We start from the raw sequence: 17,712 nt of genomic DNA, 5'->3' as shown, positions 1-17,712 counted from the left end.
CCAGAGACACCTCCGACACTGTGCTGGCAGCGTTGGCAGCTCTGGGGTAAGAACATGATCTAATCAGCAGCAGATTGATCAGCAAGGACAAAAAAGACTAAGATGCCTTTGAAGAAGGGGAGAGAACACAAAAGAAGGCAAGGAAGGGAGGGGGGGGGGGATTAATTTTAGCAATAACAAGCTGCAAGTTGCAGAGTCACAAAGCGGAGGCTGCAGAGCAGCTCCCAGGAGTTGGTAAAGCCTCATTGGATCTCTATAGAAACTGAGCAGCAAACAGGTAATTTTCTCTGCAGATTGCTTCTAGCCCCTCTGTAGTGCTCTGTTTTTTCCCCTGTGGCTTCTTAATTCCCTGTTATTTTCATTACAAATCTAATTAAGCCTCTCCTGGAGAACCTTCTCCAACATAGGAGAGGCAGAGTGGGGCCAGGAAGGAGCTGCTGAGTTCCCTGGCAAGTGGATTGCTGCTTTTTATGCTAGGGGAGTGTTTCAGGCTGTATTAAGCAGTGGAGATGTTCCCTTTCCTCACCTTCCACCAGCCCAGGTTGCTCAAGAGCTCATCCTTGAAGACCTTCAGGGAGGAGGCATCCACCAGCAGGCTTGGAGCAGCTCTCCTGAAAGCTTTTGGTGTCCCCAGAGGTTGCTCAGCAGCAGGCAGAGGAGAGAAAGATTTGTAGTCGTGGTCCAGCTCCAAGGGAGGCATCAGCAAGTGACTTGCACTGAGGGGTGGCAGCTGTCTGCTGGGGGACAGGTTGGGGGCCATGGTCAGGAGGTTTGGCAACAGCTTTTTGGGGGGGAGCAGCTCAGGGAAGGGCTGCTCAGCATCCACCTTGCAGTGTGTGAGTGGGGACAGCACACACAAGCAGCAGGGGTGAGGGGGCTGTGAGTCAGTGGGGTGGGGGTGCTCAGGGAGCACCCCAGAGGCTGCTCAGCAGCAGCACTGCTGCCTCTTTTCTGGAGTGCAGAAACCAGGCAGGGGCCTGTGGCAGCTGCTGTGGGTTGGGGTCCTACCCCTGTGCAGTGAGCTGAGAGAGTTGGGGCTGTGCAGGCTGGAGAAGAGAAGGCTCTGAGGTGACCTTCTTGTGGCCTTCCAGGATCTGAAGGGGACAACGAAAAAGCTGGGGAGGGACTTTTGAGGCTGTGAGGGAGTGATAGGAGTGGGGAGAGTGGAACAGAGCTGGAAATGGGGAGAGCCAGACTGGAGGTCAGGAAGAAGTTCTTCAGTGTGAGAGTGGTGAGAGTCTGGCAGGGGCTGCCCAGGGAGGTTCTGGAAGCCTCATCCCTGGAGGTGTTTGAGGCCAGGCTGGCTGAGGCTGTGGGCAGCCTGCTCTGGTGTGAGGTGTCCCTGGGCATGGCAGGGGGGTTGGAACTGGATGATTTTTAAGATCCCTTTCCCACCCAAACCATTCTATGATCTGTGTAATCCACCTGAACCCAACCCCCCCACCCCCCCAAATGCCAACACAAACCCAAATCCCAACAGAAATGAAACACCCAAACCCCCAAGATTAACCCAAACCAAAGATCCAACACTGATCCCAAACCCCAAGCACCCCCCAAAACCTCAACCCAAACCCCTATACAACCCCAAACCCTAACCCCCAAAACTCAACACAACCCCAAACCCCAACATATTCCCCCCCACACCTTGTCCCTCCCCCTGCCTGCAGCAGGGACACCTCCAGCTAGAGCAGGCTGCAGAGAGACACAGCAAGGCTGAGCTTGGATGTCTGCAGGGACAGACACCCACACCCCAGCACAACCCCAAACCCCAAGACAAAGCCCCCAAACCCCCTCCCTGGGCTGACCTCAGCAGCCACTGAGGTTTTGGGTTACAATTTGGGCTCTTGGAGTTACTTTGGCTTTTCTTGCAGGCACCTCTGGCAGAGGGAGCCCCTGGCAGTGCTGCTGCCACTCACAGCCATCACCATGCAGGATTTCAGGCATCACTGCCAAGGGAAAAAAACAGCCTCAAAGTGATACTGGAGTAAAAGATGTCACTCTAAGAGAGAGCTCCTTCTATGCTCACACTTCTTTAGTCTTCTGCCTTTGACAGCTCAACAACAGCTAAACAGCTCAGGTCTCAGCAAGAGCTTTCCAGGCTGCTGGAGCAGCAGGAGGATGGCATTTTAATTAGAGGAGAAGCTTCCAGTTGCTACAAACACTGCTCTGCGAGAGGCTCAGCCCGAGGAGAGCTGCAGCATCACCAAGGGGCTGCCTGGGGTTGGGTCCTGCTCTGTCCACCGAGGCCACAAGACGCTGCTGGTGGTAGTGAGGCTTTGGCAAGGAGAAATCTTCTGGGGCTCTGCACCTACACAGCAGCCAGTGCCAGCTGCAGGGCACAGAGTCATAGACTCAGAGAATCAGCCAGGCTGGAAGAGAGCTCCAAGCTCAGCCAGCCCAACCTAGCACCCAGCCCCAACCAACCAACCAGACCATGGCACTAAGTGCCCCAGCCAGGCTTGGCTGCAACACCTCCAGCCACAGCCACTCCACCACCTCCCTGGGCAGCCCATTCCAATGCCAATCACTCTCTCTGACAACAACTTCCTAACAACATCCAGCCTCAGCCTGCCCTGGCACAACCTGAGGCTGTGTCCCCTTGTTCTGTCCCTGGCTGCCTGGCAGCAGAGCCCAACCCCAGCTGGCTACAGCCTCCCTGCAGGCAGCTGCAGGCAGCAATGAGCTCTGCCCTGAGCCTCCTCTGCTGCAGGCTGCACCCCCCCAGCTCCCTCAGCCTCTCCTCACAGGGCTGTGCTCCAGGCCCCTCCCCAGCCTTGCTGCCCTTCTCTCAACACCTTCCAGCACCTCAACAGCTCTCTGGAATGGAGTAGCCCAGAACTGGACACAGCACTCAAGGTGTGGCCTGAGCAGCACTGAGGTCAAGTTTAGGGTCTTAGAATCATAGAAGTGTTTGGTTGGAAAAGCTCTCTAAGCTCATCCAGCCCAGCCAGCAGCCCAGCACCACCATGGCCACCAAACCATGGCCCCAGGTGCCATCTCCACACCTTTCCTGAACCCCTCCAGGCATGGTGACTCCACCACCTCCCTGGGCAGACTGGCTTGAATGTCAGGTTCTCAGCTCACTTGGAGCATTTCAGGCCTGATGTTCTGCTCTGTCCTGCTCAGACAGCTTCCAGCTTTCCCTGGACAATATGAATTTCTCAGTCCCCAAGCCTAGAGGAAAACACTGAGCAGAAGCTGCTCGTAGCTGCACTGCAATATCTGAGAGGGACCCACAGGCAGGCTGGGGAGGGACTGTGCAGAAGGGCTTGGAAGGATAGGATGAGAGGCAATGGTTTGGAGCTGGAGCAGGGCAGAGTTAGGTTGGACAGCAGCAGGAAGCTGTGCACAGGGAGGCTGCTGAGACCCTGGCACAGGCTGCCCAGGGCTGTGCTTGAGGCCCCATCCCTGCAGCCAGCCAAGCTCAGCCTTGCTGTGTCCCTCTGCAGCCTGCTCCAGCTGGAGCTGTCCCTGCTGCCTGCAGGGGGTTGGACAAGATGCCCTTGGAGGGTCCCTTCCAGCCCAGTGCAATTCATGACTGCGACTTCCACCAGGCAGGAGGGTTGGAACTGGCTGCTCCTCAGGGTCCCTTCCAGCCCACCTCATGCTACCAGTCTCTGAATCTTTGGTTTTCCTCTCCTCAAGGGATGCAGTGGGATTATTCTGGGCTGCCTTTCCCTGGGGTTGCAGCCATTTAAACACTTCCCAGTGGCTACTTTCCTTCCTTGGTTTATTTTGTCCTGGTTACAGAAATGAGATGTCAGAGCTCCTGACACATTGCTGTGCCATATGCTTGCTGCCTACTTCCAGCAGCAGGTGAGAATCTCCTGCTTCAATTCCCACCTGTGCCAGGGCCATTTGACAGCAATTTGCTTGGTAGGAAAGCATGGAATAAAAGCAATAACCTCGGTGGAAAACAAGACACAGGCTGCTGGGCACAGCTTCAGCCTTGCCCATGTGAAAAGGGAGCACAAAGATTCCATTTCCATCCCTGCACAGCAAGCAGCAGAACAGGAAAGCCTTGCCCAAGCCAGCACCTACAAGCTGGGTCAAACCCTAGAGAAGAACAGGTCAGCTTCTTGCTGCAGCTCCATTTTCTTGTCCTCTTTCTTCCATCAAACAAACCAACCAACCCAGAGGGGGCTGTGATCACCAGGGGCCAGGAGGATGCTGGGTGGAGGTGCAGCAGCTGATCCTCATCCTCAGGGTGAGGCTGGAGGAAGCCTTGAGCAAGCAGGTCTAGTGGAAGGTGGTTTGGAACTGGGTGATCTTGAGAGTGGAGGGAGAAATTCTGGACAGGGAGGGTGAGGAGACACTGGCACAGGTTGGGCAGGGAGGTTGTGGAGCACAGAGAGGGAGGGTGAGGAGACACTGGCACAGGTTGCCCAGGGAGGTTGTGGAGCACAGAGAGGGAGGGTGAGGAGACACTGGCACAGGTTGCCCAGGGAGGTTGTGGAGCACAGAGAGGGAGGGTGAAGAGACACTGGCACAGGTTGCCCAGGGAGGGTGAGGAGACACTGGCACAGGTTGGCCAGGGAGGTTGTGGAGCACAGAAGCACAGAATGTGATCAAAGATCACATTCTGTGCTTCTGTGCTCCACAACCTCCCTGGAGGTGCTCAATATGAAGTTGAAAGAAGCTTTGAGCACCCTGGGGCTGGTGGGAGGTGTCCCTGCCCAGAGCAGGGTGGGGTTGGGACTGGCTGATCATCAAGCCCCCTTCCAACCCAACCCCTTCCATGAGTCCATGCATCTCTCAGAGCCAACCTCAACTGAGCCTACAGATCTGTCCTGCCTGAAACCAGCCTGGGTCTGGGCAGCTGAGCCTCCTTCACCTCCGCCCTGCTGCCTGCCTTACTGCCCAGCGCGTCCTTGCCCTGCAGCAGCAGCGTGATGATGTTCTCCCTCTGATGCCTGACTGCCAGCTGCAGGGCTGTGGAGCCAGTGATGTCCTCCACGTCGAGCTGGGCACCAGCCTTCAGCAGGGTCTTGACGATGGCCATGTTGCCCTTGAGGACAGCCAGGTGCAAGGGCGTCCAGCCCACTTTGTTCTTGGCGTTGACGTCCGCCTTGCACTCCAGCAGGTTGATGACAGTCAGGAAGGAGCCTCTCTGGACTGCAAAGTGCAACGGGGCCCACTCTGCCCTCTCGGTGATGTTGGGGTCTGCCCCACACCTCAGCAGCTCGCAGACCACAGGCTCCTCGCTGTAGCGGGCGGCCAGGTGCAAGGGAGTCCAATCCATGCCCCCCCTGGCGTTCAGCCTGGCCTGGCTGTCCTTCAGCAGGTGGATGATCTCGATGTGGCCCTTGAAGGAGGCCAGGTGCAGGGCGGTCCAGCCCTTGTCCGTCCTCAGCTCCACGTTGGCCCCGTGCTTGATGAGCTTCTCGCAGATGAGGTACCTGCCCCGCACGGCCGCCAGGTGCAGGGGGCTGCAGCGCTTCTGGTCCAGGCTGTTGACGCAGGTCCCCCTCTGCAGCAGGTAGTGCACCACCCTGAACTTGCCCCTCTCCACCGCCACGTGCAGGGGGGTCCTGTGGTTCTTCTGCTGCCTCTCCAGGTCTGCCCCTTGGCTGGCGAGCAGCTTCACCAGGCTGACGTGGCCGAAGCAAGCCGCCAGGTGCAGGGCGGTTTTGCCCTCCGCCTCCTGGACGTTGGCGTCCGCCTGGCGAGACAGCAGCACCCGGGCCACGTTCTCCAGGTTGTTCTGCGAGGCCAGGTGCAGAGGGGTCCAGCCGTCGTGTTCCTGAGCGTTCACCTCCGCCTGGTGGTCCAGCAGGAGCCGAACGATCCTGTCGTCGCCGTTCTGCGCCGCGAAGTGCAGCGGGGTCCAGCCCTCCCCGTCGGCAGCGTTGGCGGCGGCGCCGTGCTCCAGCAGCAGCGAGCAGAGCTCCGGGCAGCGCCGCTGGACGGCCAGCAGCAGCGGGGTGCAGCCGCTCAGCGCTCGGCTGTTGACGCCCGCTCGGCAGCCCAGCAGGAGCTTCACCTTCTCCACGCTGCCCTGCAGCACCTGCAGGTGCAGCAAGCTCAAGCCCTGCTCGGCTCCCCCGCAGGTGGCCTCGGGCAGCAGCTCCTCGGGGCTTGCCGGCTCGCTGGGCAAGGCTGGCACGGGAACCTGCTGGTGGGCAGCTGAGGAGGGGAGGGGGAGAGAGAGAGGGGAGAAGGGAAGTGAGGGCGAGTGAAATAGGTGAGTGGGTGGGCAGGAGGGGGGAGGGAGGCTGTGGCACCCTTCATAGCATGGCATGGAAGAGCAGAGGGCAGGAGGGAGGCTGTGGCACCCTTCATAGCATGGCATGGAAGAGCAGAGGGCAGGAGGGAGGCTGTGGCACCCTTCATAGCATGGCATGGAAGAGCAGAGGGCAGGAGGGAGGCTGTGGCACCCTTCATAGCATGGCATCAGAGAGCAGAGGGCAGGAGGGAGGCTGTGGCACCCTTCACAGCATGGCATGGAAGAGCAGAGGGCAGGAGATGGGAGGGAGGCTGTGGCACCCATCACAGCATGGCATGGAAGAGCAGAGGGCAGGAGGGAGGCTGTGGCACCCTTCATAGCATGGCATGGAAGAGCAGAGGGCAGGAGGGAGGCTGTGGCACCCATGAGAGCATGACATGGAAGAGCAGAGGGCAGGATGTGGGAGGGAGGCTGTGGCACCCTTCATAGCATGACACGGAAGAGCAGAGGGCAGGAGGGAGGCTGTGGCACCCTTCACAGCATGGCATGGAAGAGCAGAGGGCAGGAGATGGGAGGGAGGCTGTGGCACCCATGAGAGCATGGCATGGAAGAGCAGGGGGCAGGAGGGAGGCTGTGGCACCCTTCACAGCATGGCATGGAAGAGCAGAGGGCAGGAGGGAGGCTGTGGCACCCTTCACAGCATGGCATCAGAGAGCAGAGGGCAGGAGGGAGGCTGTGGCACCCATCACAGCATGGCATGGAAGAGCAGAGACTGGAGCTGGGAAGAGGCAGCACAGCTCCTTGCAGCCTCTCAGCAGGAGGCTTTTGGCCTCTGCTCCTTCCTGGATGGTTTCACCCAGATGGAGCCCCCCCTGGAGCCAACTGCTCCCCCCTGCAGCTCTTCTCCAGAGGGTTCCCCACCTTGTGCCACCAAGTCCCCTACTCACCACCACTCCTGGCATCTCCTGGCAAGGGCAGCTCCTCTCTGTCGTGCTTTTAGGGAGGGGAAAAGAAGAAAGCCAGAAGGTGAAGTTGCTCCTTTGCAGCCTTCAATGCTTGCACTTCTCTTCCCTTGGCTCCAGGGGGTTTTGTGCCTCACTCCGGGGGGGGTTTGCCCAATCCTTGTGCTGCCTCCACAGCTCAGCAGAGCAAAGACTCCAAGAGGAATGTGGCAGCCTGAAGATGACCTCTGGATATCCATCCAGGAGGCTTTCCCCATCGTGCCCATTTGCTCCCCAGCATCCCTCCACCCTGCTCCCTCGCTGCAGCATCCCAGTTTTCCATGGGGCTTTTTTTGTTGCACAGGGAAGCCAAACACCTCCTCAACCTCCTCAGGGCACCTTGCTTCTTCCTGACTGCACCACCAGCAAGTTCTCAGCTGATGTTTCTCCCTCTGTGAGGCTGATTTCTAGGCTCAATCACACTCCAAGAGCTGGGCTAAAATTGTGACTATCTTGAGTCAGGCTGGAACAGGCTGCCCAGGGAGGTGGTGGAGTCACCAACCCTGAATGTGTTTAGAAGTCCTTTGGCTGTGGTGCTTGGGGCTATGGTTTAGGGTGCACCATGTAGAGCAGGGACATGGCTTGGTGATCCTGAGAGGCTTTTCCAACCTGAATGTTTCTGTGATTCTTAGTGTGATGAAGATCTTAAGGGAGGACTGTGTGGCTAGAAAAAGAGATTGATTTCTTAGGACTTCAGTTTCTGCACTGCTGCATTGTAGGGTTTGAGAAATGGGAGCTTTCTAAGCTTATAAAGTAGAGAAATCACAGGATGGTCTGGGTTGGAAGGGACCTCCAGAGGACATCCAGTCCAACCCTTTCTGCAGTCAGAAGAGACATCCTCCACTAGATCAGGTTGCCCAGAGCCTTCTTGAGCTTCACCTTGGATGTCTCCTGGAGTTGGGGCTTCAACTACCTGCCTGGTCAAACCTGTTCCAGTGTTCCACTGATCTCATAGTGCAGAACTTGCTGCTAATAAAATAAGGGCAGCAGTTCAGTAGAAGGGTGTAGCTCTAACTGGAAAGAAGATCCCAAGGTTGCTGCTGAGAGTGGTGTCAGAGTTGTCAGGGAGTGGAAGAAAGGAGAGGAGGAGCAGAGTCTTTCAGCAGCCAATGCATCATCTCCTTTGAGGCCTCAGGGATTTAAACTCAAGGATTTCAAACTTCCTTTTCTTCCTCCTTTTCCTTCTAGGAGAGTCACTTAAACTGGAATGGCCTCAGCACCACAGAGCTGGAAAATGGTCATCTGAGGCACTGGAACAGCTTGGGAAGGGCAGATTGAGAGTGGAGAAACTCGAGGGTGAGGAGACACTGGCACAGGTTGGGCAGGGAGGTTGTGGAGCACAGAGAGGGAGGGTTGGGAGACACTGGCACAGGTTGGGCAGGGAGGTTGTGGAGCAGAGAGAGGGAGGGTGAAGAGACACTGGCACAGGTTGCCCAGGGAGGTTGTGGAGCACAGAAGCACAGAATGTGATCAAAGATTACATTCTGTGCTTCTGTGCTCCACAACCTCCCTGGAGATGCTCAATACCAAGTTGGAAGAAGCTTTGAGCACCCTGGGGCTGGTGGGAGGTGTCCCTGCCCAGAGCAGGGGTGGGTTGGGACTGGCTGATCCTGAAGGTCTCTTTCAACCCAACCCATTCTGTGACTCCACAACCTCAGAGGATCCAAAATGCAGCTCTGGCAAAGCGAAGTTTACTGTGCTTGAGCTCTATGATGCTTCACCCTCCCTTCCAACCCAACCTTTGACTCTGTGGCACAGGGAAGGGCCTCAGTGGGTGCTGCTGGGTGCTGCTGCTCACCTGCTGGCTGCCTGAGAGGGCAGGTTTGTGAGACATCTTCCTGACCAGGCGCTCATTCTCTGGATCCACCACGAGGCTCTGGATCAGTGCCAGCAGCATGTCTGTCTCCACATGGATATCTGCCATGGCACAACCACTTGTCAGCTGGGTGACCCTACCAGGCTGGTTCAGAGCCACAGCAGTGCCCTGAGGGCATGTGGAAAGAGAGAAGGGGAAGGAGGGTGGGTGGCAGCAGGTAGGGTCCCCAAGTGTTGCTCAGGCAGCAGCTTGGGTCCTGCTCTGCTCCAGCTCCCACACCTGTAAAGCTTGGACGCTGCTTGGGGTCCTGGTCCCAGCACCTCTTCATCAGGTCAACCATCTGCTGGCACTCCCCTGGCCACTCCTCACTGATGGGCTCCAGGCAGGGCCTCTTCCCTGCTGCAACCTTCACGATGATGGCCATCATGTTGGCTCCTGGGGGAGGACAAGGGGCAGTGGGCAGGCTCTGTGCCACCAGCCTCAGAGCGCCTCAGGACTGCTCATGTTTACCTGCATAAGGCTTCTTCTGCATAAGGACCTCCCAGATGACAATCCCAAAGCTGCAGGCAAGGAGAGAGCATCAGCACAAGGACACAAAATTCCCTGTTACTGCTTCCATCTTCTTTAGCCTGATCCAGCCTGCTCTAGGGTAGGGTGTCCCTGGGCATGGCAGGGGGGTTGGAACTGGCTGCTCCTTGTGCTCCCTCCCAACCCTGACTGATTCCATGGTTCTGAGGAATGTGGAAATGAGAAGAGAGGTTATAGAGTCACAGAATCAGGCAGGGCTGGAAGGGAGCAACCCATTCCAGCCTCTCACCACTCTCCTGCTCAACAACTTCCTCCTCACCTCCAGCCTCACTCTCCCCACCTCCACCTTTGCTCCATTCCCCCCACTCCTGACACTCCCTCACAGCCTCAAAAGTCCCTCCCCAGCTTTTCTGGAGCCCCCTTCAGATCCTGGAAGGCCACAAGAAGGTCCCCTGGGAGCCTCCTCTGCTCCAGCCTGCACAGCCCCAACTCTTTCAGGCTGTGCTCACAGCAGAGCTGCTGCAGCCTCTGAGCATCCTCCTGGCCCTGCTCTGGACACTCTGCAGCATCTCCACAGCCCTCTTGTCCCAGGGGCTCCAGAGCTGGATGCAGGACTCCAGGTGGGGTCTCAGACAGAGCAGAGAGGGAGAATCCCCTCCCTGGCCCTGCTGGCCTCACCTCTGCTGCTGCAGCCCAGGCTCTGCTTGGCTTTCTGGGCTTCTCAGGTTGCTCAGGAGGGAAGGATTTCATCCCTCACATCAAAAGGAGAAGGTCTTACAAGTCATCACCTGCATCTCTGATGCCATCAGTGTAAAGGCAGGTTACTGCTAGGGGTGGGAGCTGGCATGGCACAAGGGGCTTGTGCTGCTCTGTCAGGTCCTGGCATGGAGGAGCTGTTGGTCAAGGGCAGGCTGGCAGCTGGTGAGGGGAGCACAGCTTGGCTTGGTGTCACCTGCTGCTCGTTACAGACTGTAAGGAACCCTCCAAGGGCATTTCGTCCAGCCCCCTGCAGGCAGCAGGGACAGCTGGAGGCATTGGTCAGCTGCAAACAGCAGCTCCAAACCCTCTGCTGAATGCCAACAGGGTAAAACCCTCAAGTTTCAAACCCTCTGCTAAGTGCAGCTGGAGGAGAACAGCAACTCCCTGCAGCTAGGCTGGAGGTGCTGCACAGACTGCATCTGGCTGGAAGGGACCCTCCGAGGGCATCCTGCAGGCAGCAGGGACAGCTCCAGCTGGAGCAGGCTGCACAGGGACACAGCAAGGCTGAGCTTGGCTGGCTGCAGGGATGGGGCCTCAAGCACAGCCCTGGGCAGCCTGTGCCAGTGTCTCAGCACCCTCCCTGTGCACAGCTTCCTCCTGCTGTCCAACCTAACTCTGCCCTGCTCCAGCTCCCAGCCACTGCTCCTGATGACCTTTAAGGTCCCTTCCAAGCCCAACCATTCTGTGATAACTTCCAGCAGCCCAGCAGGAGGTGGTGGAGCCTGAGGGGACACAATCTGCAGCTCACAGGGGGGATGGAGCTGCACAGAAGAGCTCCTGGGGAGGGACAGGAGGTTACCCACAGACAATCCTGCTCTCCCCCACTGAGGCTGCAGCACTGCCATTGTGTTGCCACTAAGGACACTGTGCCAAGGAGGGAACCAGGATGCAAACGGAGCAGGGCAAGGTGCCAGCCTCTCCTGCTCCCTGCAGCAGCTGGTGGCAGCCCTGGGTGCCCCCACGCAGAGGCAGTGCTCACCTGTACACGTCGTATTTGATGCCTGGGGGCTTGCTGTTCTGCAGGAACATCTCGGGGGGGATGTAGCTCAAGGTGCCTCTCAAAGCTGAGCTCTCGATGTACTGCATCCTGCTGGACTGCTCCATCCACTTGGACAGCCCAAAGTCTGAGATCTGCAAGCAGAGAGCAGCAGAGCTTAGCCTGGCCCTGGGCACGGCAGGGCAGCAGCTCCTGCTCAGCTGCAGCCTGGAGCTCACAGCTCAGAGAGGGTTTGGTTTGGCTTTGAACACCTCCAGGGAGGTTGTGGAGCAGAGAAGCACAGAATGTGATCAAAGATCACATTCTGTGCTTCTCTGCTCCACAACCTCCCTGGGAAACCTGTTTCAGTGTCTCCTCATCCTCCCTGGGCAACCTGTGCCAGTGTCTGCTCATCCTCCCTGTCTATGATCCACTACCTCCCTGGGCAACCTGTGCCAGTGTCTCCTCACCCTCCCTGTCAGGAGTTTCTTCCAGTTCTCCAGTCTCAATCTGCCCTCCTCAGGCTTCAATCCATTCTTCTTTGTTCTATCACTTCCAACCCTTGTCCCAAGTCCCTTGCCCTCTCTCCTGGAGCCCCTTGAGGCACTGGAAGGCTGCTCTGAGGTCTCCCTATAAAGCTTTCTCTTCTCCAGGCTAAAGAGCCCCAACTCTCTCATGTCCCCATGGCTCTCCAGCCCTCCTCTAGACACTCTCCAGCAGTTCCAAGTCCTCCTCATGCTGAGGGCACCAGAACTCGAGGCAGTGCTCCAGGGGAGGTCTCACCAGGGCAGAGCAGAGGGACAGAATCCTCTCTCTTGTCCTGCTGCTCACAGATGTTGCTGGCCACAGCCATGGCACAGGTTGCCTACCTGGTTTTGCAGACACCCTGGGAGCTGCTTTCCAGCTACTTCTGGTCAATCCTTCCTTGGGTGCTCCTGGGGAGCCTCAATGAGCAGCATTCTGGAGCCATGTGGCAAACAGAACCATCTGTTGCTGTTGGGAATGTCCTGCCTGTGATGGTTTGGGTGTTCCCTCTCCCACCCACACTTAAGTAAAATCACCCAGATTAGGCTCAGCTGCTGGGAAAGTGAGTGAAGCTTTTGTACCTAGAGCTGAGCACAAGCAGAGAGTGAAGCTTTTGTACCTAGAGCTGAGCACAAGCAGAGAGTGAAGCTTCTGTACCTAGAGCTGAGCACAGAGAGTGAAGCTTTTGTACCTAGAGCTGAGCACAAGCAGAGAGTGAAGCTTTTGTACCTAGAGCTGAGCACAAGCAGAGAGTGAAGCTTTTGTACCTAGAGCTGAGCACAAGCAGAGAGTGAAGCTTTTGTACCTAGAGCTGAGCACAGAGAGTGAAGCTTTTGTACCTAGAGCTGGGCACAGGCAGAGAGTGAAGCTTTTGTACCTAGAGCTGAGCACAGGCAGAGAGTGAAGCTTTTGTACCTAGAGCTGAGCACAAGCAGAGAGTGAAGCTTCTGTACCTAGAGCTGAGCACAGGCAGAGAGTGAAGCTTTTGTACCTAGAGCTGAGCACAAGCAGAGAGTGAAGCTTCTGTACCTAGAGCTGAGCACAGAGAGTGAAGCTTTTGTACCTAGAGCTGAGCACAGAGAGTGAAGCTTTTGTACCTAGAGCTGAGCACAAGCAGAGAGTGAAGCTTTTGTACCTAGAGCTGAGCACAAGCAGAGAGTGAAGCTTTTGTACCTAGAGCTGAGCACAGGCAGAGAGTGAAGCTTTTGTACCTAGAGCTGAGCACAAGCAGAGAGTGAAGCACAGACAAGTTGAAAAGGCAATACAGCAACACAGCAGCCCTCCCAGAAGCCAGAGTGCCCAGGAGGGGCTCCCAACCACCCTCCCACCTTCCTCCCACCCCTCTACCTTAGCCCAGACTTTGCTTTACCTTCAAGGTGAGCTCGGAGGGTGGGCCAGGGGGGTTAGGCAGCAGAAGGATCAGGCAGGCAGCAAGTTGGGTTAGAGAGAGAAGAAGTTCATGCAGCCCCAGAGAGCAGCTCTGTTATCTATGGTTGTGTCCTTGTCCTTCTACATGTCAGCAAGCCTAGGAGTGCAGCAGCCATCAGCACTGCTTCCTTTTCACAGCCTAGCATCTGGTTCTTCTCACCAGCACGTTCCAGCTGGGCTCAGAGCAGCACAGTGCCCCTGCAGAGGCAGCAGGAAGGCCCTACCTTGACGTGCATGTTGCCATCCAGGAGGATGTTCCCTGGCTTCAGATCCAGGTGGAGCAGAGGAGGACTCATGCTGTGCAGAAAGTTCATGGCCAGGCTCATCTCGTGGATCACTCTGAACTTGAGCTGCCAGGACATCTTGTGGGTGGGCAGGATCTTCTCCAAGGACCCTCTGGCCATGTATTCCATCACTATCCCCAGGGGGCTGTTGCAGATCCCATAGATAGTGACAATGTGCTGGAACTTGATTTTTTCCATCTTGGTTGCCTCTTCCATCAGGCAGTTCATGCTGCTCCTGGGAAAAAAAACCCAGAAGCCAGGCAGCAGGGGAAGGTGGCAGCATGAAGTGGCATCAGTGGATCCACAGCTGGCTTACTGCACAGGGAGCTGGGTGGTATCCAGCCTCCACCAGCAGCCCTGCCTACCCCAAAAGGGTTCCTTCCAAGTTGCCCCTTGAATTCCCAGAATGCCAGGTTGGAAGGGACCCCAAGGATCATCTGCTCCAACCCCCTTGGGTAATAGTGGAGCTGCAGTGAGCTGGCACAGAGCCTGCCAGGCTGAGCCTTCCAACTGCCCAGTGCAGGGCACTCCCCTGCTGCCCCTGGGAGATGCTTCCAGTGTCCAACTGCTCTCATGGGGAAACATTTTCCCCTGGACTCCACTGCTGCCCCTGGGAGATGATCTCACTGGGAGCTCCTTCTGGTGCCCAGGCAGTGCCAGAGGAACTGCAAGTGATCCTGGAATGCCAGGCTGGAAGGGATCCCAAGGATCATCTGCTCCAGCCCTTCTAGACAGCAGCAGAGCTGCAATGAGCTGGCACAGAGCCTGCCAAGCTGAGCCTTCCAACTGCCCAGTGCAGGGCACTCCCCTGCTGCCCCTGGGAGATGATTCCAGTGTCCAACTGCTCTCATGGGGAAACATTTTCCTCTGCAGCCCACTGGGACTGTCCCCAGCAGTAACTTGTCCCCCTCACCTCTTGTCTTCTCCATGGTACTCCCTGTCAGAAGGGAGTCTCCATCCTCCTGGCAGCCTCCCTCTGTGCACTGCTCTCACATTGCAGTGTCCCCATGCTTGTTCCTCCACTGGGGTGACATTCCCCATGGTGCTTCCCTGGATGCTGATGCTGGCTGATCCCTGCCTTTGTTGTACACCAGATGCCCACAGTGTAGCCTGCAGGCAGCCAGGGGCCAAGGAGATACCAACCTGCTGAGCCAGAGCTCCTGGAGGCTTGCCCAGCCAGAGGGCACAGCTTGGCCATAGCTGCAGCTCTGCCTGCAGCCTTCTGTCTGTGACCACACTGAATCTGATCCCAGAGGCAGTCTAGACAAGTCTGGTCCACGTTGCCAGGTGGGGCAGACCTGTTGTGCTAAATCTTGACACATCCCAACCTGCTGAGCAAGTTGGGGTGCCCAGAGCAGGCTTGCAGCTGCCAAGCAGCAAAGTGCCAGAAGGGCATTTAAAAAGCACACCCTGGGAATGGAGCTGAGCTCACAACAGCTCTGAGCTCACAACAGCTCCGTGCTGGGGCTCTGCTGGCTCTAAATGAGGTCCAGCTGAACAAATCCTTCTGGCAGGCTGCCCACAGTAAAAGGTGGCTCTGTACTGAAGGGTCTCAGCTCCTCGTAGCAGAGGTGCTCCTGCCCTTAGCTCATCCCCGTGGCCTCCTCTGGACTCACCCTGACAGCTCAATGCTCAGATTTCGTTTTTCAAGCTCTGCTGGTTGCAGAAGCAGATTAAAGACCGAAATAAAGTCCTCATCAAAGATTTCTGTTCAGATTCAGCCTTTCCTCTGGAGCGTGCCCCGAGAGCTGAGACAGTCCCTGAGAGCCACACGAGGACGTTTGCTAGAGCTGATGCAAGCAGGAGCAAACCTGATTAGCTCAGCTCAGATGGGGCTGGGTTTTCCCCCCTCCCCCCCACCTTTAATAGCAAACGAAGCTCAAAGATAACATCTGGAGAGCCAAAGCAGAGGAAAGTCAAGAGGACAATCACTACTCAAAGCACAGAGCCACGGAGCTGCTGAAGCTGAACCATCTCAGCTGCTGTCAGCAACACAATGCCAGGCTGGAAGGGATCCCAAGGATCAGCTGGTCCAGTGTGGCAAGAGAACTCATAGGAGGTTGTGATATTTAGTGAGGGAAAACCTTTCCAACCCAAATGCCATAAGACAGGAGGATAAGAACAGCTTTGCCCCAGCTGCTGCTCACCAGGACCCAAATGCCATAGGACAGGAGGATAAGAACAGCTTTGCCCCAGCTGCTGCTCACCAGGACCCAAATGCCATAAGACAGGAGGATAAGAACAGCTTTGCCCCAGCTGCTGCTCACCAGGACCCAAATGCCATAAGACAGGAGGATAAGAACAGCTTTGCCCCAGCTGCTGCTCACCAGGACCCAAATGCCATAAGACAGGAGGATGAGAACAGCTTTGCCCCAGCTGCTGCTCACCAGGACCCAAATGCCATAAGACAGGAGGATGAGAACAGCTTTGCCCCAGCTGCTGCTCACCAGGACCCAAATGCCATAGGACAGGAGGATAAGAACAGCTTTGCCCCAGCTGCTGGTCCCCAGGACCCAAATGCCATAGGACAGGAGGATGAGAACAGCTTTGCCCCAGCTGCTGGCCCCCAGCACTGCTCACAGTGCTGTCAGCAGTGGCTGTGCTCTCTCCTGGGCTTTGTTCTACCTCCAGATCCAATGCAGGCAGCAGAAGAGTCTCCACAGGTGGGAGGCAGAGCAAAAAGCAAGCTGCAGGTGTGGGTGCAGCATGAAGAGAGATGAGAAGGTCTGAAGGGGCAGGGAAGCCAGGCAAAGAGAGCCTGGAGAACCAGATGGGAATTCTCTGCCCCCTCTTCCCCAGCTTTAGACCCTGAGACTTGAATCATTGCTTTGGTTTAGAGGATCCCCATCAGACCCAAAGTGCAGCAGGAGCTGCACATAAGTGCCCCAGGCTGCTTTCATGCCCACGTTTAGTGCAAGATGCCCACTCCAGCCCCCAGAGAGCACAGCTCAGTGCCCTGCTGGAGCACTCCCTCCCCCCTCCCCTGCACACAGCTCCGTGCCGACAGCCTTTTCTCCATCCCTTTGGCTACCAAACCCATGACCCCTCCCCGGGGAGAAGCAGCCCTGCAAAGCCCTCAGAGCTTCAGCTGGCACTGGGCTGAGGGCAGCTGGAGCTGCTGAGCCAGGCTGAGGCCAGGCAGTTACCTCTCCAGGCTGGAGTCCTGCAGCAGGTACGGGGAGCATTTCACGGCATAGACTGTCCTCCACCTCTTGTGCTTCACCTGGTACACCTGCCCGAAGCCCCCACTGGCCACCTTCACCCAGTCCTCCTCAAAGTCCTCCTTGTGGAAGACAGTTAAGCTGCCCAGCTGCTGCTCTCTCTCTGAAGTCATGGCAGAAGAGGCAGCCTGGCTGACAGCCTCCTGCTCAGCTGCTGGCAAAGAGGAGTCAAGGAGCTCCTCCTGCTTTCTGCTTGCCTGGGGAGGTGAGGAGTTAGCCGAGATGAGCCTTGGTACTCACTGCCAAGAGGTGGATCCCGAGTGTCCCTCTCCTTTGCTATGCAGAGCAGCTGCCTGACTTGATGCCAGGCACTCCTGCCAGGCTGTGCCTGCCCGGGCTGGGCACCTTCCATCTGCCTTGGGGCAGAGGCAGAGCAGAAGAGGACAAACGGTGCAATGCAACCTTGAGGCAGTTGCTGCATGCAGGGGATGGGATCCCATCCCTCAGCTGAGCCTTCAGCAGGGCTCTTGGAGAGGCAGAAATCCACAGGGCTCCTCCTCAGCCCCACGCCTGGGAGCGGGGGGAAGGAGGGGAGTGGAGAAACCCCCCCCAGAAAGGCAAAGAGCAGAGCAGAGCCCAAACTCAGCGTGAGAAAACGCTGCAGGAGAAGCACAGCAGACCTGGCGAGCCAGGGTGGCTACCTGAGGGGGGGGGAAAGTGGCTGCTGAATGCCTGCCAGGGGCACTTGGAGCAAGGGGAGCGCAGCGCGGAGCTGGCCGGAGCGGTTCAGCCCTCGCCGTGGGAGCTCTGCTCGCAGCAGGCTCGCCCCGGGGCTGCTTTGCACCTTGGCTCCCCAGCTCCAAAAAGCCTTTAATGGCACTTGTCTGGGTCTAGCGAGTCCAAGAGGCTGTGCCAGGTCAGTGGCTCAGTCACTTGCTGTCCCTGTGCTGCTGCTGCTGCTGCTGCCTCCAAGAGGCTCCACAGCCTCTCTGGGCAGCCTGCTCCAGCAGCCTCACACCGAGGAAGGTTTTTGCTCCTGTTCAGATAGAACCTCCTGGGCTCCAGGTT

At 57.2% G+C, this 17,712-nt stretch overlaps 1 protein-coding gene across 1 annotated transcript; it reads right to left on the bottom strand.

Annotated features, from left to right (window-relative positions):
- Positions 1–4,694: 4,694 nt before the first annotated feature.
- On the bottom strand, positions 4,695–16,817 carry ANKK1 (ankyrin repeat and kinase domain containing 1). Its single transcript, XM_064173038.1, has 8 exons — positions 16,630–16,817; positions 13,424–13,718; positions 11,250–11,401; positions 9,494–9,543; positions 9,263–9,418; positions 8,966–9,084; positions 7,114–7,159; positions 4,695–6,126 (listed from the first exon to the last, which is right to left on the bottom strand). Exons 1-8 carry the CDS (start codon positions 16,815–16,817, stop codon positions 4,778–4,780), a joined length of 2,355 nt encoding a protein of 784 aa, XP_064029108.1. The 3' UTR covers positions 4,695–4,777.
- Between the last annotated feature and the right edge of the window lie 895 nt (positions 16,818–17,712).

The sequence above is a fragment of the Pogoniulus pusillus genome, chromosome 38 (genome assembly GCF_015220805.1).
Source record: "Pogoniulus pusillus isolate bPogPus1 chromosome 38, bPogPus1.pri, whole genome shotgun sequence".
In the NCBI taxonomy this organism is placed as follows: domain Eukaryota; kingdom Metazoa; phylum Chordata; class Aves; order Piciformes; family Lybiidae; genus Pogoniulus; species Pogoniulus pusillus.
The sequence above is the reverse complement of the archived record's forward strand: the minus strand, read 5'-3'. Positions and strand labels throughout refer to the sequence as shown.

What these genes read in the sequence shown, in the direction of transcription:
- ANKK1 (XM_064173038.1), bottom strand. Translation starts at nt 16,817, where the DNA reads ATGACTTCAGAGAGAGAGCAGCAGCTGGGCAGCTTAACTGTCTTCCAC. An exon ending in CCCTCTCAGGCAGCCAGCAG is followed by an intron (nt 7,160 to 8,965) that starts GTGAGCAGCAGC and finishes CCTCCCTAAAAG; the next exon opens with CACGACAGAGAGGAGCTGCC. An exon ending in AGGAGATGCCAGGAGTGGTG is followed by an intron (nt 6,127 to 7,113) that starts GTGAGTAGGGGA and finishes TCCCCTCCTCAG; the next exon opens with CTGCCCACCAGCAGGTTCCC.